The sequence below is a fragment of the Peromyscus californicus genome, unplaced genomic scaffold (assembly GCF_007827085.1).
Source record: "Peromyscus californicus insignis strain IS unplaced genomic scaffold, ASM782708v3 Scaffold_23__1_contigs__length_62951481, whole genome shotgun sequence".
In the NCBI taxonomy this organism is placed as follows: Eukaryota; Metazoa; Chordata; class Mammalia; order Rodentia; family Cricetidae; genus Peromyscus; species Peromyscus californicus.
Window position 1 is genome coordinate 5,285,005 of NW_026294534.1, and position 21,313 is coordinate 5,306,317.

Sequence of the window (21,313 nt, forward strand, 5' to 3'; positions counted from 1 at the left end):
CCTAGCAAACCTTCAGTTCCCTCAACCATTATCACTGACAAAGTTTTTATTTAGCAAGAGGCCAGCCAGCAATGTCCACACTTGCCCACCCCCCTCCCCGCTCCAGGGTGTTCCTCACAGAAGTTGTCGGAGTGGCCACTGACTTGGAGCCCTCTTGAGGTGTGTGACTAAGCACACCAAAGCTACACACAGCCTCAGAGCTGACATTGGGCCAAGTTCTCCATATGAGTTGAGTCTTAGGGACAGGTGGCTGGTGGTTGGAAATTTGGAGACCAGGAATAGTGTACAAGTTGGTTTTTCAATGAGTAAACATGCTTCTGTTGGAATATTGTGTTTTCATGTAGAGAAATGGGTTGGTATCCATTGCTCAAGAACCCTTACCAATGGTATCTTCTAAGTGGGTTGTATAACACTCTACCCTCCTGAGCGTCAAGATGCCCAGGACAGTCTCCACTTCTGCTATTCATGTACATGGGCAAGATGCAGCCTGAGAGACACAGAAGAAAGGCTTCATCTTGTTATGTATTCACTAGCTTTGGGAGAATAGTTCTAAATTTAGTGTTTTAAGATGTGTAATGATTTTTCACTCTGTAGATACTAACTTGATAAACAGTAATAACTATATTTAAATTATTCAGCATAGGAACACATAATAAATAATACAGTGTGCAATACAGATATGAAATTCAAGGAGAACATGGGCTGCAGGGAAAACAGAGAAAGCACAGCCCGCTTTCCTGGTGTATCCCCGGCTCACAGGACCCTTGGCAGATTTTTCTCCTGTTACTTCCTGTTACTTCTTGTAAGAAAGCCTGCTCTATCCCGTCATGTGCCTACTGACTACAGCCAGAGCATGCCTTGTGCCCATTAGATTAAGCATGTGCTGTTCTCACGTGGAGATTGCTGATTTTCATCTAATTAAAAGATCAAATTCATCTAGATTTATTTGAAATATTTATGTTGAAATAATTTATTTGAAATAATCATTGAAATATTGCTTCGTTTTATAGGTAGAAGGTGTTATTTTTTTCTTCCTGATGGCTACCTAATCACACAGATACATTAATCTTAAAATCAATGCAAAACAGAATAAAAAAATCACAGGCCCCAAATCTAGGGTCTACACTGAAGACTTGACCCTGCTGAGCCTGTCCTGTGAGAAAGCAGAAACTGAACCCTTGCCTTTCTATGCCCAAAATAGTAGCATGCGGTTAGCTTTGGAAGCATTACAAATGCTTGAATTTGTCAGGTGAGCTCTTCAGGGACTTGGTACACACGGATCTGACTTAAAGTTTGGGGCTAGGAGGGATCAGTCCACATGCTGATGGTCTTCAAGGCATAAGGACCTTGGTGCAAGATGCCATTCATGCAGAGTGTGTGTGTGTGTATGTGTGTGTGTCACTTGTAGATATGCAACACACAAATCCTCATCTGAATAATTTTATCTTCTTTGAACCATGTTAATCCCAAAGATGGCAGGAGGAGAAAGAAAACCCACCCAAATCATCACGGCCAAATTAATTAAAGCAAGCAATTAATTAAAGCAAGCTTTTTTTTTTTTTTTTTTTTTTTTTGGTTTTTCGAGACAGGGTTTCTCTGTGTAGCTTTGTGCCTTTCCTGGAACTCACTTGGTAGCCCAGGCTGGCCTGGAACTCACAGAGATCCACCTGGCTCTGCCTCCTGAGTGCTGGGATTAAAGGCGTGTGCCACCACCGCCCAGCAAGCTTTTTTATTTGTGTACACAGGATGCCTCTCCCTAAGGTGGGGGTTTAAGAGGTCAGCCCTGAACGTAAGAAAGACAAGGTTTTTATAGCCCAGGGGTAGGGGGTTTCCACATGGGTGACTTGACAGGAAAATAGGTAAGGTTACAGTAGCAGAATATAAGCATAGCAAGTTAGTCCCTCCTGAAACAAAGGCACGAGCTTTCAAGGTGGGCATGCAAGGTGGTCATAGTCATAACAAGGTCCTCGAAGATGGTCTTACAACCATTTGAAACAAAGGTAGGGTTGCATAATGGTTATAAACAACTTTTTGAAACAGAGACATAATTGCCATTCCCGGAACAGGCGGTGCAAAACCATTTGTAGTTAAGGTTATAGGTGGGGTATAGCCCAATCCTTGAGAAACAGAGGTTTAATCATAAACAGGAATGAACCTAGTTTGTTTTTGCTATAAGACAGCTTTTAAACCTAAGATGGAGGCTGGCTAGCTCTTTACCATCTCACCTTTAACAATGGAGTCATATTCACATAGTCTCAGAAGTTCAGGAAGCTTCTGAAATTGGAACATGCACCTGTGAAGAGCTGATTGGAGAGTGACTAAAATTGATCAGACCGGCCTTTGCTCTACCCCGCAGGTCCAGCTCATGCCTCCTGCTCCCAGCGATGACCTAGCCACGCTCAGTGAGCTTAATGACAGCAGCCTGTTGTATGAAATCCAGAAGCGCTTCGGAAATGACCAGATACACGTGAGTGGCCGCAGAACTGCAATGCATCACTGTGTCCCATTGACATTGAGAATCCCCTCTCAGGACCACGAATGTTGCAAGTGATGGTCCCTGGGGGCTTCTGGCCCTGGGGATGACCGGGGTTGAGTTTTGCAGAGTTCAGGCTCATCTTAGGAAGGTTACCTGTCACGTTCAGCAAAATTCCAAATTAAGTGTTAGCTAGTAGTACTCTGCAGGTAGGCTGTGTGTTCAGTCTCAGAAACCTGGGACAAATGGCTAACTGAGGCACCTAGTCACATGTAAAATCAGATGCTGGCCAGCTCTCCTGGCATCATTCAGTACCTGTGGCTCCTCCCAGCACTTTCTATCCTGCACCATGCCCTAAACCTCTCCCTCCCAAGGCCTGGGCTTCCCTCCCCTTCCCCCAGCCTGATCCCTATAGAATCTGGCCATGTTGGCGATGCAGTTCTCTTGGTCTCTTGGTTCTAGCTGCTTCTCCTGGCTGATGGCTCCTCTCTTACACTTCTCCCCATCTCCTTTCATGGTCTGATTTAGTCTCTGGCTGTGTTCCACTGGACTCTCCCCTCTCCCTGCTTTCTCTCTTACATCTACAAAGAAATCTTCTCTAGACTTTAGTCTTGTCCTCCTCCTTCTGCTTCCTTTGTTCAATCACGCTGCCCTTTCCTGTCGCCCTGACTGAATGGGAGCTCTTTCCAGGACCAGCAAGACCTGTGGATGAGCTGCCTACCTGATCTCAGCCTGCCTCCGAGACCTTCACTTTTCCACTCAGGAAAAGGAAATGGAAAGACTCTGTGGGCTGTGCTAAGTCCTGTCCCTGGCTGCACAGAGTGAGTCTGACCACTCCCAGTCCTCAGGAAGTATCTCTCGGCGTAGTAAACTATGTGTGTAGGATTTCGTATCCTGGTAAGGATACAGAAGAATACTATTCAGATGGAGAAGGAATTAAAAGTGGTTCTGACCCTTTTCTGTGTGTTACATTTTCTAATGCTGGTAACGGTGCAGATAACCTGTAGTCTCAAGATGCAGCTCGTCGTCCCCCGCTCCACACACACACACATGCTGGTTGATTTTGTTCTGTTCCTTACAGAGCCCAGGACAATTCAGCCAGAATGCCTGTGGAGATTTCTGATTGTGCATGAATCTGTCACACTCCCTGATAACACCCATTTAGTCCTAATCTACTGAGAATCTGATTAAGTCATTTTCATGTAAATGTGAAGGCACAAGTAATGAATTGTCAGGTCCCCATTAACCCATGAAGCTGCAGCCCAGCCTCTTAAGGCTTCAATATACTGCCTGCCACTCTACATATATTTAAAATTAAGCACATGCATCACAGTGGTTGTAATTTTGCCATTGGCATAAGTGGTTAAACCTGATTGCTTCAGTCTCTATTACCTCCCTGGTGCTTTCGGGAAGTGTTTCTTATTTCCTTTTTTTTTTTTTAACTTGTTTCATTTTTGTAGTATCAAGGACTATAAATCCACAGCCTTATGCATGCTAGGCAAGTTCTGTACCGTTGATCTATATCCCTGGTCATTTGCTTTTTAACTTGAGAACAATCTTGGTAATTGTCCAGGCTGGCCTGGAAGTCAGTAGCATAGGATGGACTTGACCTTGCAATCCTTCTGCCTCAGCCTTCTGAGGGTTTTATGCCAACAAATCCATGGAAAGACTGGGTTGGTTTTATTCCTCAATTCCTTTCTGCTTGACCAGTTGCTCTGTCTCTTAAACATCTACTCACCCCATCCACACTATGGCCCACCACCATCCCTGCTCTGGCAGCCCCATTCTGTGCTCCTGGGGTCACTGGGGTCACCTCACTGGGGTCACCACCATCCCTGCTCTGGCAGCCCCATTCTGTGCTCCTGGGGTCACTGGGGTCATCACCACCCCTGCTCTCACAGCCCCACTCCATGCTCCTGGGGTCACTGGGGTCACCATCACCCCTGCTCTAGCAGCCTACCAAGTAGCTGGGGTGGCAGTCTCTGGTGAGGACACCGGTGTGAACACCTGGCTAGGCTCCCACTCCTCTTCCACTTGTCTTGGGAATCCCACAAATCCCTTTCCAAGATGTACTCAGGATGCAGCCTGTACTTCTGCTACCCAGCCGTGAGTTCTACTCCAACTGCGGCATCTCATGCCATCCTTTAGGTAAAGGTCTGGGTTTCCCTTGACCTCCTGTCTGTTCTCAATGCAGTAGACGGTACTGCCTGTCAGAACATGCTGCATCCTGTCACTTTCTGCATAAAGGGATTCACGGTCATTCGGCAGAGAGCTAGAACACAGGGACTGTTTCTGGCCCCTTGTGGTTTTGACCGTCAGTGCCACAGCTGTCCTGCTGGTCACCTTGAATTCCGAAGACAGTGTCACCAGGTGCACAGCACCCCTTGCTCCTCTCTCATCTGCACACAATGACCTCACTCACAGGGGACTTCCCATGACCCCTTTTCAGCTTCACCCTTGCTTTCTGTGTTCTCTCTTATGTGGTTTCCTCTGCAGACACACGGCCCACTCATGGATTGACTATTCTCCTTATTTGTATGCTGGTGTCTGTCTTCCCTACAGTACACACAAATGCACATATACACATAAGCACATATGCTCCCATGCATGTACACGTCAATGCCACAGGAGCATGTAAGGTTCTTAAAGACTGAATGTGTGAGAATGCCTCCTAGATCAAATGCACCTTTTAGCACAAGAGGAAGAAGTTATTATGAATTTATCTGTGACAAACAGCTGAGTCTGAGATGAGCTATTAATATTTCAGACGCTGCAGCTGACCTGATTGTTTGACAGAATGTCTATCCCCTTTTCTGCATCTCATTTGTTGTGGGATGTCACTTTCCATGCCAGCTGTCCCCTGCTCAGGTCCTGAGTGTGTAACTTTCAATTGGATGTCAGGGAATTTCCACAAGTCTGCCACAACGGGAAGTTCCCAAACCTTCAAACAGAAAATGGCTTGCAGGTGATGAAGCGTGAGCTTGCCAGAAAATGCACAGAGTAAGAACAATGCATGTCCGGAATAATGATTGCCCACAGTACCAGAGAGAATACCACACACATCAGAGTCCTTTGTGGGCTGCAGAGAAGCCAGTCAGCAATATTCTCTGCCTATGAGAAACTTATGGGACTCGAGGCTCACCAGGAAACAGCCTGCAGAGTCAATGCAGAAACCCCTGGCACATCTAAAGACAGTGCTGGAGCAAGGAAATCCTGACAGCCCTAGAGTCCCTCATGGCCTATCCCATCACATGATGCCTATGCCGTTTCTGCTCAGGTGGCCCTGGTCAGGTGGCAGGACCTCCCCAAGGAGCACTTCTGTGGGAGGTCGAATGGCGTGAAGCACCCCACCCGTGCTGGCCTCACTCTCTAAGGGCTCTCTTGTGACATACTGTGATGTGCTTTCTGATGCCTGCTCACTGCTCAAAAGATGCTTCTGGAGGAGAAGATGTGCAGAGTGATGAGAAAGCAACCCGTTAGGACAATGAGCTAAGGGAGTCACTGTTTCCACAGCTGAGAAAACCCTTTCACCGCAGAGCGTGGTAGTGGTCCAGTTTGTCAGAGTGTCCTCTTCGATTCTGAGGGTTTCTATAGTATCACCTTTGATGACTTTATCATAATATTGAATCCTATTTCTATTATCATATTTTTGCCTATTTCAACACACATATTCAAGGAGGGTCTCAAGTTCCTTTAATAATTATCCCAATATAATTTTTTTCCCTCAGTGTGGAGTGTCTATTTGGGGTGTCCAATGTTATATTGAATAGTTGATGGTAGATCTGCATAGGGAAGCCTTGCTGAAGTTAAAATTAGCCTCACCACCACTGTAAACAGCTACCATATATTTTCTAGTGTTAACACCTAAGCTGTCTTAGCTGGTTCCCAGTGTTCAGTAGGGCATTGCATCTGAATTTTCCCACCCTCACACCATGCCCCTCATAACTTCCAGGTTTAAACAACTGTTCTATATTGGTGAAATTATTAAGGCTACTCCACATAGTTAAAAGAGAGATTTATTTAATGAAGGGATAGGTAGGTTGCAGGTTCTGGGAAAGACACAGCGCAGTCCGGAGGTGTTCTCTGGAGAACTCTCCTCGGTCCACCTCTAGTGTCCCCCGTCCAAGCATGAAGAGAGGAGGTCTTCAGGGTCCTCTCTTGGCCCCGCCTTGTAGGCGTGACAGTTACCGAAGCCTCAATGGGGGTTGGAACTTCCAGATCATGCTGGAATGGCTACCCACTACAGTTCTGTGTTTGGCTTAGAGGACAGACGTCTACTGTCTCTAGCATCTGCTTTCTGGATGAATCATTGGTCAAATCAGTAATTATTTCAATTTTTCATCTGTTTATTCCAATAAACAAAACTGGAAAATCTCTCTTGTCCTGATGGGCCGAGGTTCCTCCTCTCATTGTTTGTCTTAGATACTTGATGGTAGATTGATCTACCATGGAAGCATAGAACTGCCGTCTTCCTGGTGGCTGTGTCAATTTCTCATTATGAAATATCCCTTTTATTCCCCAGTGTTGCTGCCCAAGCCACATCTCTATGGTTTGAGGCTATGTGGTCTGCTTTTCTGCTGCTGTTGTTAAATGTGTATCTGGCTTTATTCTTTTACTTTCAAACTGTTCTGATCTTCATATTTGTGGCATTTTTCTCTAAAGTAGCAATGTCTACCATTTTCACCCAGCTCATAGTCTTTGTCTTTTAGCTGCAGTATTTGTAACATTTATGTTTGTTGTAATTACAGACATATATGTACTTAAATCTACAGCTATAGTCTCTATTCCATTATTCCTAAGCCTTTATATATCATTACTTCAACTTTGTTAATTAACATGTTTGGTTTTTGAACTTTACAAACACTTTGTGTCTTTTTTTTAACTCTATAGTAGCATAAAATTAACTGTCCCATTTTCTTCTTGCTATGAGTTTGTTTATGTTACTTCTATACTGTTTATCCAGACTGAGTCTCACAAAATCCCTTTGCAATGAATTCTTAGAATCTAACCATTTCACTGGTTGTGTTTTGTGGAAACAAACCTGATAACTTCATTTAATTTGAATATGAATTTTATATGTCTTAAGAATGTTTGAGTCAATTAAAAATATTAAAATATGACTTTCATTTATTCGTCACATTTCCCACAACGGTTTCTAAGTTATATCATTTTAAATGATTCTTTTTATGTGGTTCATGAACTGTTTGCATCTCTTTGACAGACTTTTATCGGGGACATCTTCTTGCTTGTTAACCCATTCAAAGAACTCCCAATTTACTCCACAATGGTGAGTATAAGCCCCCAAATATCATTTTAGAGTGACATTCATGGGGCACACATGTGTATGTGGTGACATAAAAACTAAAGGAACAACTAATCAAACAACATTTCTCTGAACTGTTCTCACTTGAATTAGCACAATGGTCATGTCAATGTATTCTGAGGCAACTCAGGGAATCAAAGCTATTTTACCAAAGGTGTCTTTTACATTTAAATACATAACTCTGCTCCGCTGGTGCCTACCAGACAGAATAAATTGAATAATACTGTGTATTTCCATGCATCCTTGACTGATTTGGTATCATGAGGTTTAGATCTCCTATCTGAACACTTGGTTTCCTGCTAAAGAAGTTCTCTCTTTTATTTATTTATTATTTGTTTATTTTATGTGTCTTTTACATCATGTATCTTGATCCCATTCATTTCCCTGTCCCTTTGCATCTACCCTCTGCCCTGCACACCCCCCAAATAAAACAAAATTTAAGAGAAAAAAAGGAAAAAAATAAGAGAAAATTTAAAAGGGAAAAACTTAAAAATCTCGTCATGGCAGCTGCAGTGCGACACAGTGAGTCGCTGTAAGCCCCTTTGTCCATTTATTTTTACTTGCAAGTGTTCATTGCAAAGAGTCATTGGTCTGGTTCGAGGCCTCTGGTTTCTATTACCCCATTGATGCTGGGCCCTCTCTAGGGCTCCTCCTGCATATCCTATTGTTGCCTTGTATTGTGGAGATCCTGCAGCTTTGCATCTCTGGGTCAGGTCCCCAGCCAGTCCCACACTTGTAAGCATGGGAGTTGTCCCATTTCACATCTGGCAGACCAACCCTCCAGCTGCCCAGGCCCAGACCCCAGGATATGACTTGGCCCACCCCATCATTCCCCCTATCTATGATCTGCTGGAGCACGGGAAGTTCTCTTAAGTTAGAGTCCTGGAGATGGGAGGTGAGGTGTGCACAGGGAATTTTCCAAAGTGACTGGGCAGAGTCTATCTGATAGTCAAAGGAATTTATTCAGGGTTAACTCACAACAAGCATAAAGGAGTCGGGCTCAGAATCCAGGAGGGGTGGGGCGCCGTTCACAAGGTTCTCTGGAGAACTCTGCCTTGATCTGCAGCATCAGCATCCAAGACCATGAGGTAGCCAAGAAAGCCAGCATGGACTCATGCCAGGTCTTAAGAGGTCCCTGTCTCAGGCATGCAGGGGGTAAGGGGGCAGATACCTAGCAGTTACCTGCTACCTACTAGGGGCAGTGCTTCAGGTTACAGACAACCACCCCTACATCTCCCCCTTTTGTCTAAGGAGGAAAGTTCTAACCTAACACAAAACCATATACAATAGGAATAATTATCAAGGAGAAATAAAGGGTAATGAGGTAAACAAATGGAACTACAACCAACAAGAGCAACATCAAACAAGAGACACATACTAATATCCAGAGAAGTCTGGAGCATGGGTAAATGGCATGTCACAGAGATCATTCCAAAAGGTGTCCTGTCCTAAAGAACCTGAATCTGATACTTAATATTTTCTAGCTAAGATACAAGAAGATTATATCTGTAATTGTTAGTCTTAAAATCGTACTGTGATTTCAGTTAGCTAGAATGACTTCCCACAGCAATTCACCTCTTGGGTTGAACAGTCTCATGGTGATGCTGCCCAGTCACTTTGGAAAATTCCCAGTGCGCAGAGTTCATTTACAGATGGCTATTGATGGGTATTTAGTTCATGGATGACTATTGACTGGTGTTTAGTTCATAGATGGCTATTGACTTAGTTCATGGATGGCTATTGACAGGTGCTAGGGAAAGGCTTGGCACTATTTCTGTCCTTTGCTGTTGAATTACGTTCCTACAAAGTCTGCTGTAGTGATATATACACACTGTACACCTTATGCCTGGTAAATGCATACCGATGATCAATTTGCTTCTAATTAACAATGCCCCCTTTGAAACTGCCACACAGATCCCAGAGCCAAGCATGAGTAGTATCATAGCAATAATCCAAGTACAAAAGCTGTGTTCTTTTGTGCTACCCTGTGAGGTGCCTGGCATTTCTTCATGACTCTGAACTGTTCCTGTCACCTAGTTTTTACTGAGTCCCTATGTCTTAGAAGAAAACAAAAGTCCCCAGAAACCAGAGCACTGAGAATACTAGCAGTGAGTCCCCATGGCAGCCATAGGTCACTGGTCACTGAAATTAAGGTGATGACATTGCCATATCTCTGAGAATTGTGTAAATAAGTTCCTGTGCTCACAATCCCAATGATTTTAGAGCGCCGGCACCAAGTACTGGGGAAATTGTGTGTAATGTGAACCGCCACAGTTTAAGTTTATCTAATGGACATCTCCTGGACTGGAATCTTGAGAAGTGCTGTTCTTTAAGCCATCAGAATAGTTTAAGGCTTGTGGACCAAAAAAATGAGGATAAAATCTAAACCTCCGTGTTGTCACTATTGGACTGAGAGAAGGGTGATTATACAGGTGTTTTCTAGATGCCTCGGGTTTCTGTAGCCCAGCAACATGTTTCAGTTTCAAGATTTCCTCTTCAGCTGAGTGGTATGTGGACAGAAGTAGAGGGTTCTTCCCTCTTTGATCTGCTGTCCGCAGGTGTCCCAGCTGTACCTGAGCCCCACAGGCCAACGCAGCCCATCGCTCCCACCTCACCTCTTCTCCTGTGCAGAGAGGGCCTTCCACAGGCTGTTCCAGGAGCGAAGGCCACAGAACATCATCCTCAGGTGAGTCAGGCTGTCGTCACATGCAGGTCCCAGGACTGGGGCGTGTTCCATTTCCCCACTCACAGCGTCTGCAGTCCGTCTTTCCAATAAGCACCTTTGTCATGTTAGAAGGGACAGACAGATTTCTTCTAGAAGTCACCCCAGGTGTAGCAGAGCCCATAGTAACCGATAGCCTGAGGCATACTTCATCTTGAAGATTTAAAACAGCAACACAGCGAATCTGCTTTCAAGTCGAAGAAACAAACACACAGAGAGAAACATTTGCTGAACTACTGGCCCTAAGCTGCTGCTCCACATTGGATCCTGACAGGCTTCAAATTGCGGCTTTCTTTAGTCACAAGGCAGGGCTTCCCCGGCCTGCTGCTGGTATTCACCTCTGCTCCCATTTCCCCCTGGATGCCTCTGGAGGTGGGATTTCTTGGAAACGTAAAGCCATTTTTCAAACCACAGAAAGACAGTTTACCCTGGGATAAAATTTCTCTTCAATCGAAGAGATGTGAGGGGAAGTACCTTCTTCCTTTTTTTTTCTCTTTTATCCTGGCGTGATCGGACACCGGACAGCCTGGGAATTGAACCTGGGTCCTCTAGAGCATCAGTCAGTGCTTTTAACCACTGAGCCATCTCTCTTCACACTTTCTTAATAAACTCAACATTGCTTCAATAAACAAGACAGGGGTCGGAGAGACGGCTCTGGGGGCTTTGCTGAGAGGGAGCTCACAGTGCCCTGTAGGAGCGCCATGGGTAGACCTGCCTAAATTTGGTTTGCCCCAAAGTCTACATTCATTTGCTCATGGTAACTCCCTCCCTCAAACTCCTCACTTACATTCCCCCACTGATGTTTCCTGAGGACAGATTTTAAAGCTAATAATGCCTCATATTTTGAGGGAAAAAACTCATTTCTTCACTTAAATTAAACAGCAGCCTCCCAAGTCCTTATAAGCAGAACTGGATCTCAGGTGACAAGACTTAGTGGTGGCATAGTCACCTTGCCCTTCTTTTAAAGCTGTGTACTGTGGCATGGTCTCCATGTGGAACAGGGTGACAAGGGGGAAGACTTCAGCCTTTTCTACCCCTGTGTTCAAGTTGTCCCGAAAGAGCTCAGTGGAAGCTAAAAACTCACCGACTGTGTTTTTCTCTTGTGCCACAAAAGTAGCGCAGACAGATGGTAACCCAGATTTTAGTCATCAAACGTTGAATATCCCTCTAGGGCTTGGGGAACCCTGCAGAAAAGGAAGCAGGAAGAATGTAAGGGTAGGGTGGAAGAGATACCAAGAAAATAAGATCCTCTAAATCAACATGATCAAAGCTCCTATGAACTCACAGAGACTAAAGTGATATGCACAGGATGTGCATGGGTCTGCATCAGGTCCTCTATGTATATGTTATGGCTCCCAGTTTAGTGTTTTTATGGGATTCCTGGGTGTATGAACATGGGTCTCTGTTTCTTATGTCTTCTCTTGGGCTCTTTTCCTTCTGTTTGTTTTGTCCAATTCCAATGTGTTAGGTTTTTTTTTTTTAATCTTATTTTATTTTATTACTACCCCTTAGAAGCCTTTTCTTTTTTAAAAAGAGAGACAGAAAGGAGTAGATCCGGATGAAATGGGAAAGGAGGTGGGGAGGAGCTTGGAGGAGTAGAGGGAGGAAAAACTGTAATTAAGACATATTATGTGAGAAAAAATCTATTTTCAGTAAAAGGGAAAAGTTGAATATCTCTAAAATAGATGTTATATAAATTAGCACCAAATCGAACATTAGTTTAAATTTTTTTTTTACTTTATTTTAATGTCACATTTTAAAGTTGGTGACCAGTAACTCACATGAATCAGGGCAGTAGAGTTGAGAAAAGGCAGGGGGGAGCATCCATCAAGTTGAGAGTTCAATTATTAAAATTTCAACTTTTTTTTCTAAAAAATTCCATTTAATTGATTAGAAAGTGGCTTGCCCTTCAGCTGCTGGAAGACAGGTGTCAGGTGGTCCTCTAGAGTTACGTCGTCCAACACATCATTGTGAGCGAGACAGTACACGTGCTGACTCAGGTCAAACCCATCAGATTGAAGAGTCAAGCCAGACCATCAACTCCCTGAAAGTGTGTGCTACCCTCCTACCATCTCCGGGCCTGAGAGTTGCCTCTGGTTCTTTCTTTGTCTCCATCTTCTAAGCCAGTGAATGTGTGTTTCCCTTATCTTTCCGCAGTGGAGAAAGAGGGTCAGGGAAGACCCAGGCCAGCAAGCAGATCCTGAGGCACCTGACTGGCAGGGCCAGCGCCAGCCGCGCCATGTTTGACTCCAGACTCAAGCATGTAAGTGGCTTCTGGGTTGGTGAATATGTGCCAAGAACAATGTCACTTGCAAATGCAAGGATGCATCATCATGGTCAAACCATGGTTGGAATTTTAGATAAAAAGAAAAGATCTTTGGGTGTTTGCACAGAAAGCCCCAGGCTCATACTCCTGCTGAGGATTGCCTGAGAAGCAATGCTGGGAGCATCCTGAGAGCTAACAAAAAAGCTTCAGTATTTTTAAAAGAAGTGGGTCCAGAAAACATGGATGGTTTTAATCTATAGCTATTTTTTAAGCTGGGACCCTCTTCAGCAACATGTCAGTCCACTCCACAACTCTAATGTAGCAGTTGGAGTCAACCTGGGAAAACTAGCAAGCCAGTAGTCTTTATTTAAATATGCAAATGTACCAGCCGCTGATACTCCCAAGTGAGAACATGAATAAATCAGCGCGGTTATAAGATAAATGCAGGTCAACTAATGGAAATAACAGAATCTATCGACTTAATTGAAATGACAGGGAACAATAGTCTCCCCTCTAAATTACAGGCTAAAATAATCATCTATTAAAATGATTGTTGGCAAGAGCACAGGCGCTGTAATTTCTAAAATGTATTCTGATCACTTTATGTAAATTGGCTTTGCTGTTTAGTTGGAGTGAGCACCTTCTCATTCCTGGGAGTAAGTTAGGAGTAACTCTATCCAATCTGCTGGTAACGGGGAATCAGAGCCATCAGTTCTGTGCAGATGTCGAGGGGAATGCCTTCTAACTCATATGTGGGTTTTGCTCATTCCTTATGACATGTTCAAATTCCGTGCTAACTGTGGGAGTCCCCCACTTTGAATATCATCCACATGAATATCGTTGTCTAAGTTCCTGAAGCTCAGTGCAGGTTCGGCCAAGCATCCGGGGGAATAAATGGATTTATGCAAGTGTCAAATGAATTTGTGAACCAACTGTAAATCTGTATAATGTTATAGGGCATCTGTGCAATGCAGTAGATTGAGGGGCCACCGCATCCTGTGTGAGAGAAAGATTTGGTTAGCGGAATAATAGCGTACCCTTGGTGCACAGAACGATTTAGCAGTGAGGTTGAAAGTGAGAGCCAAATACGATGAGAGGAAGCTCTCAGGTGACTCGGGAAGGGCAGGAGAGCTGCCCTGAGAGACTGTGAGCCCTCAGAGTTCTGCACCTGGGCCTAGCCCATGACAAACACCTCCCACTGGAGAGGCTCTGATGTCCAAAGCAGACTGTTGTGCGAGAGGAAAAGTCACTGAAGGCTTTATTCAGTCAGTAAAGATGATACAAATGGAAGGAAGCTAGAGATAAAAGTGAGAGCTTGGCAGCGGGCGTCGCCAGTGAAAGTCGTGTGGAGGGTGATGAAGGAACCTCCTGTCACCGACACCAGTGACAGACAGCCTTGTCAAAGCTACATGCAGCCCAGAAGAGCGGCGGGTGGCTCTGAGAGGTTCATGGTCCTGGTGCATGGTGTTCCAGGAGTCATGCGGAAGGAGTAAAGACAAAGAAATAGCTGCGTATGAAAGGTTCTAGGGAGGGAGGGTGGGTGCTGAGGTCCAGAAGTGAACTCGCTCGCCTCTCCAGGTCATACACGTCTGAGGCCACACAGCAAAGTTGTTTGAGGTCCAGTCTTGCACTACAGCCCCGTCCTGTGAGACTGTGAGAAGCCTGCCAGGGTATTTGCTGTGTTCCATGTGCTGAGGGGAATGTGGAGACCCGTCCACAGAGATGTTGCTTACTCCACGGAGAAGTTGCTTTCTCCACAGAGAAGTTGCTTTCTCCAGAGAAGTTGCTTTCTTCCCCTCAATCTGGGAGCAGCTAAGCCCCAGCAACAATGTTTTGTCTCTAACCTCTGTGTCTGAATCTTGAAGATCAGAAGCAGGGTTTTTCCATGTCATTGGATTTATTGGAACAGAAAAGCCACGTTTTTTAAGGGAAATTGCCTCGCCCATTGCATCCCAAATGAGTTTTAGGTTCATTCAATTCTGTTGCAATTATTTAAATAAGCCTTTACTGAAAAGTCCCTTTCAGAGGGGAATGACAGGCTCAGGAAGATTGATAGATGTGAGGATATTCATTAAGGAGCCCACGGACCCTTATTTCTAGGACATACAATATAATACACTCTTAGCACATGGTCACTTTAACTATTGAAATTTGCAACACATTATTAAATGGAAAAAAATCAGGCCAATACAATTTTAATCAGTAAATATCGAGGGTGCAAGTAGGCACTTCTTTCCTGTGTATTTCTATTTAAAATTTTGTGGCTGTGTGCTGTTCTCATAATTTTGTTTCAAAGTCAAGGCAGACAGTAGAATACAGTTAGGAGACTTCTCAGCATTTCTCTTCATACAGTTATTTAGCGCCACCTATTGGCTGACTAGCTAGTACAGAAGACAACAGCGGCTGTTTGGAGCTTGGCACTGCCATCTGGAAGCATGCAGCAGCGAGGGCACTGAGCAAGTCTGTTAAGAATTTACAATTCTTCAGTTCTTCAATGGCTTCGGCTTTATACCAGTGTCATACCTCACATGTCTTTATTGCTAACCCAACATTAGTTCGATGAGGTTAACAGTATGAAGCTGGGATTAAGTGTGTGACTCTGCAGCCGGATTTCTGGGTTCAAATCCCAGTTAGGGCATTTGGAGTCTATGATCCTGGCAGCTGGTGATTCTGTTTCATTGACAGTAAAGTGGAGACTTTGGTGATAAATGTTGAAAACATCACATGTATACACATGTATGTCTGTGCACATGCACTTCCTCTTAGAATGTGGGTAGTCTACAGTTACTAATGGAAAGAAAATCATTACTTGTCATGCGTCTGCTCTGTGGTGAGCACAAGGCTTTATCCACACGACAATGAAAAGCACCAAGAAGGAATTCCTCTGTTAGAGTAAAGGAGAATGGGGTTGGAGGTTGAAGGAACTTGGTTAATGCCTTAGAATGTGCCATTTACTAACTTGAGATGGGGAGGTAGCTACTGATGTGGGGAGGCATGTGCATGTGATCATTGCCCCATGCTTTCTGCCTGGGAATACATCCTCCATTATCTATGATACACTTTCTTGTAGAATAATATAACCATCACTTTATTGTCAAATACAACACAGAAATGCACCAAATTTAAAATATTCTTAAATTTATCCTTTATGGCTTTTTAAATAATTATTTTGTAATACACTTGTGCAGTGAGAAGAAATCACAATATTAATTTAAACATATGCATAGTTATCTATTCAGAGTAATGTTAAAGAAAAATAAGAGTATACCAATCACTAATTATTTGGGGGGAGGGTGGTCCTATCACACCTGCTATCAATTTGGTTATATTAATTTTCAGGCCCAAATCATGGAGTTTTGTAAAGATTTAATGTGTCTTCAGAAATCCAAGCTTCAAAACCAGATGGTTAAACACATTTCATTATCATGGTTAACATTTTTGATTTGTAATTGGGATCAAAGTGTTGCTTTATAATAGTTAATCATGCAAAATGCTTCTCAAATTAGTAAGTGCCTGAGTGTATCAAATTCCAAAAAGACTTTTAAAAATGAACTCAAAACATTTGTTAAAAATTTATAATAATGACCTCAGAAATAATGTCATAAATCACAGAGTCTAGGATGAGGACCCAGTGACTCAGTAGAGGGTGGCGCTTTTCCATCTGGTGGCTGAGCTGGAGGCTGTATTTAAGATATTTGTAGAATGTCTTAAAAGAGAAATAACGTGCCAGATTTCCATATATTTTGGAGAATTGTTCAGTCACCATCTTTATTAGAGTCATAATCAATTGATGGATGAGAAGTGAATTTTATTTCATGTTCAATATCTGAAGAAGCTTGTTTAGAGAGAATGTCAGATCCTGGGGTTCACTCAAGGGACTTTGTACTAGAGTTTTATAACCATGGGCTCACAGACTTTGAGACAAAGCTCAGGGCAGTGAAGGGACATGACAGCAACTTTATCTAGGTGTTTAGTTCCATTTCTGCAGGAGAGGATGAGTTACCAGGGGCACAGTACAACCAAGAAAGAGGCTAGCAGGCCTGCATGTTGAAGCATGTGCAATCATGCCCGAGGCCAATGTCCCACACATCATTTTAAAGGAAGTTCTGTCTCAGGTTCATGTCATTTCTAATTGTTCTCTTTAAAAACATTTAGGGGCTGGGGATGTGGCTCAGTTGGTAAGAGTGTGGTAAGGTCTGAATTCAGGTTCCAGTACCTATGCAAAAAGCCAGGAATGGTCATCTACATGCCTGTCACTCTCCTGGCAGCAGAGACAGGAGACGTAGGAAGCTTCTTGGCTTCAAGTTTAGCTCCAGATTCAAGAAGAGATTCTGTTGTAAGGGAGTAAGTTCAGAATAATGAGAGTAGGGCACCCAGCATCGTCTACACACATGTGTACATGAGGCACCAGCTCCCTCCCCTGCACAGTGTGCGTGTGTGTGTGCGTGTGTGTGTGTGTGTGTGTGTGTGTGTGTGTGTGTGTGTGTGTGTACACTGGCCTCCATTTACATACAGTAAAGTAAAATATGTGACACCTTATTAACAGTGTACTGTTTGCTGTACTCGTAACTTACATTTGAGGAGAGAGTAACCTTAAAAATTCAGCCTGTGTGATGTGGAAAGCACAGAGCCTTCCAAATAGCAGAGTATTCCCAGCCTCTTTGCTATGACTCCCCAACCTTATTATTTTTAAGGAGTCGTCCAATCAAATTCTCTCTTGTGCTGCAGGCCATGTGCATCTTGGAAGCCTTTGGACATGCCAAGACCACACTCAACAATGTGTCCAGTTGCCTCATACAATACTGGGAACTGCAGTTCTGTGAGAGGAGAAAACATGCAACAGGAGGTAGGTTTGCACTTAGCCAGCAGAGGGTCCCTGTGCCCAGAGAGACGGAGGCCGTGGGATCTGTGAAGCCTGCATTCACTCTAGAACCACCCCAAGTCAGCATGCAGCAGAGAGGAGCCATTACAGATCATCGTGGGAGGTGTCCACCTGCCACCACCTGTGCATTTATAAACCTCTTATTCATATCCTGGAAATGTTTTATAATAAAGATGGCCAGGTATATTGAGAGGGGCCTGGAGGTGTCCTCTGCATCCCACGATGTCAGGTTTCAAGTTCAAACTTTACAGGGAGTCGAAAATATTCTCAAGTGCAGTGAGCCTTCCCAGGAGGATTGTTGTATAAATTATACAGCACAGAAGAAGGGCTTAGCAAAAAAAGAAAGCAGACATGAATCAGACTTCTCCCAGATAGATGCACACACTCAAATCATAGCCATGTGCAGTTCCTTCACATAGCACACAGTGGGATCTGTTTAAATAGAATTTGAACTTCTTAAACGATGGAATTAAAATCAATCCAAACAATAAAATCATCAGCTGGAACAGAACTGGCTTCCTATTTGATTTAAACATTAGCTGTATATTTTTCTGGAAACCCATTTACAGTTCAAGTTTTCACTGCATCCTGGGCATCGCAGTCAAGTTCCCTGGTGAGATGTTCCTAGAAAGCAGAAGCTAAAACAGGAAAGGTTGTGACTTGTCCTTTGCCACATGGATATGCAGACCCAGATAAAGACTGTGGTCCAATTGATCAGGTCGTCTGTCAACAGTGTTAAGTCCCAGGCCACTGGCCACCTGCTTGCATGGCTCTTACTGAGCCCAATGCAGCATCCTCCACCCTACCCTGATGCCAATGCTAAGCATCACAGGCCCCTAGTCCACACATTGCCAAGGAGAAATCCCTCATCTGAGGCTCTCTGACTCTCTACCCAAATGTTCTTCAACACGGGAATGTGTTCACTGCTCCCCAAAGGAGTTGGCCATTGTTCTTCCCGAATTTCTTCTCTTTCTCCTGGAGAGACTCCATGCGTCCTCTCCTCAGGAATGTCAGTGTAGAAAACTGTCATGTGAGAGAAGCAGCAGAGGGTGGGTGAGGGTGGGTGAGGGCGCTGCTCTGCAATCAAGGGGAGCTGAGTTTGAATCCTCAGAAACCAAGTAAAGCCAGTAGCACGTGTCTGTGATCTTAGTGCTAGTGAGATGAGAGGTGGAGACAGGAATTCTCCACAAGCTCGTGGGCCAGCGAGCTTAGTGTATGCAGCAGCAAACTATGAAGAGACCGTGTCTCAAAAGAGGTGGAAGGCGAGGGCTGATATCCAAGGTTGTCCTCTTACTTCCACATGTATAACATGACACATACTCACAAGGGTACACACACACACACACACACACACACACACACACACACACACACAAGTGCTGGAAAACTGCAGTGAAACTTCTAGAGTTTTCTGGTTATTGCAAGTAGTTCCCAAGGTTCCTGGCCAGCCACAGCCCTAAGTACTTAACATGCTCATGCGAGTAGGTGTGGTATACTCATGTGCATTCGTGCCTCTGATTCTTCAGGGAAGAGAATTTGGCCGAGTGTAATAGAATCTAAGCTATGTGTGTGACTTGGTTGACTTTCTTGGCTCTGTGTGTGACTTGGTTGACTCTGGGCTGTGTGTGTGTGACTTGGTTGACTCTGGGCTGTGTGTGTGTGACTTGGCTGACTCTGGGCTGTGTGTGTGTGACTTGGTTGACTTTCTTGGCTCTGTGTGTGACTTGGCTGACTCTGGGCTGTGTGTGTGAGTTGGCTGACTCTGGGCTGTGTGTGTGTGACTTGGCTGACTCTGGGCTGTGTGTATGTGACTTGGCTGACTCTGGGCTCTGTGTGTGTGTGACTTGGTTGACTCTGGGCTGTGTGTGTGTGAGTTGGCTGACTCTGGGCTGTGTGTGTGTGACTTGGTTGACTCTGGGCTGTGTGTGTGTGACATAGTTAACTCTGGGCTGTGTGTGTGACTTGGCTGACTCTGGGTTCTCAGTGTGACTTGGTTGCCTCTTCTCTTGGGACAATTTTTCTGCAGACATCATGGAAGGCATTCTCCACCTTTCTCCCTTCCATATTGCTTTCTCATTCTGTTCTATTAACACCCCGCAGACATTATCATTACGTTTGTAGTTTTGAAGGCTTCCTGCTGTGTTCTTTTGTTAAAGATCTAGTCAAATGCTTTGGTGATTAGTTTTCTGTGATTTTAAAACTGAGACAAATAAAGTGAATTGGAAACAAAACGGAAAGTCAGTACCGCTCTGGGATTGCATTCTCAGGTCCCTGGAGACATCACCCGGGTCCTACGAAACCTGAGTGCTCTGAACAGCTCGACCTCCGAGCTCGCCTCTGCTCTTTGTAAGAAGGAAATTAATGATGACTGTTCTGAGAGGGCTTTTGGTGGAAGTCAAGTTTCAAGGGCCTTGTTTTTGGAGAGTGGGCAGAGTGACGGTGCTCACACTGGGCAGACAGACTCAAGGGAAAGCCCTGTGGCACACTTACTCAGTTCCCTCATGGACGGATTGGAGGACAAAGTCTGCAGTGTAGTGTAAAGACCTGGTCCATGCTAATCAGTTAATACAGAAGAGGCTTGAGAGTGCTGTGGTGAGGGAGCGCACAGTGGGGCGTTAAAAGCCTTGTATACAGTCAGGACGCTAAGGCAAGACTGCTATGAAGACGCTTCCTTGTGCTGAGAAGACCTTAAGTCTGAAGATGAGACCTCTGCCTATGCTAGTCTGACATCTGAGGTCCAGTGAAGGACGCGGCCGCCTTACCTTGTTTCCAAGTTCGTGTTAGCATGGTAAATGAAATGGGCCTGAAGCCTGAGAACGCTCCAGAATGTCAGTGTCTGAGACCTTCTGTAGCAAACTGTTGTGTGAACTTCTCCTGAGGAGACCCAACACACACACACACACACACACACACACACACACACACACACACACACACACACACACACAGAAAGAGAATCCACAACAGACCAAAGTAACGATTTCACTGAAGTCCAACTTGGTGAATCAGTGAGTTTTTACTGGGGTCACTAGCAGGACTTTGGGTGAGTGGCTTCTTACAAGGAGCAGGAATGACTCAAAGGTAGCGGGTCACCTGAAAGGTAGTCCTAACGTGAGTGACAACCCACACAATTGCAACCCTGGATCTCTGCACAGCTCCATTGACCTGAGAATCCCCTCTGCAGCTCCCCTGGTCCATCTCCCCTCACTGCTCCCAGAATCCCCCTCTGCAGCTCCCCTGGTCCATCTCCCCTCACTGCTCCCAGAATCCCCCTCTGCAGCTCCCCTGGTCCGTCCCTCCTCACTGCTCCCAGAATCCCCCTCTGCAGCTCCCCTGGTCCATCTCCCCGCACTGCTCCCAGAATCCCCCTCTGCAGCTCCCCTGGTCCATCCCTCCTCACTGTTCCCAGAATCCCCCTCTGCAGCTCCCCTGGTCAGTCTCTCCCCTCACTGCTCCCAGAATCCCCCTCTGCAGCTCTCCTGGTCAGTCTCTCCCCGCACTGCTCCCAGAATCCCCCTCTGCAGCTCCCCTGGTCCGTCCCTCCTCACTGCTCCCAGAATCCCCCTCTGCAGCTCCCCTGGTCCATCCCTCCTCACTGTTCCCAGAATCCCCCTCTGCAGCTCTCCTGGTCAGTCTCTCCCCGCACT

The 21,313-nt window shown here is 44.9% G+C and overlaps 1 protein-coding gene across 1 annotated transcript in view; it reads left to right on the plus strand.

The window, feature by feature from the left end:
* The window catches only part of Myo16 (myosin XVI), a 394,847-nt gene that overhangs the window by 143,321 nt on the left and 230,213 nt on the right, over positions 1-21,313 (plus strand). Inside the window, 5 exon segments of the mRNA XM_052751634.1 lie at positions 2,357-2,467; positions 7,695-7,760; positions 10,355-10,482; positions 12,676-12,781; positions 17,513-17,630. Coding sequence (XP_052607594.1) covers positions 2,357-2,467; positions 7,695-7,760; positions 10,355-10,482; positions 12,676-12,781; positions 17,513-17,630 — 529 coding nt within the window.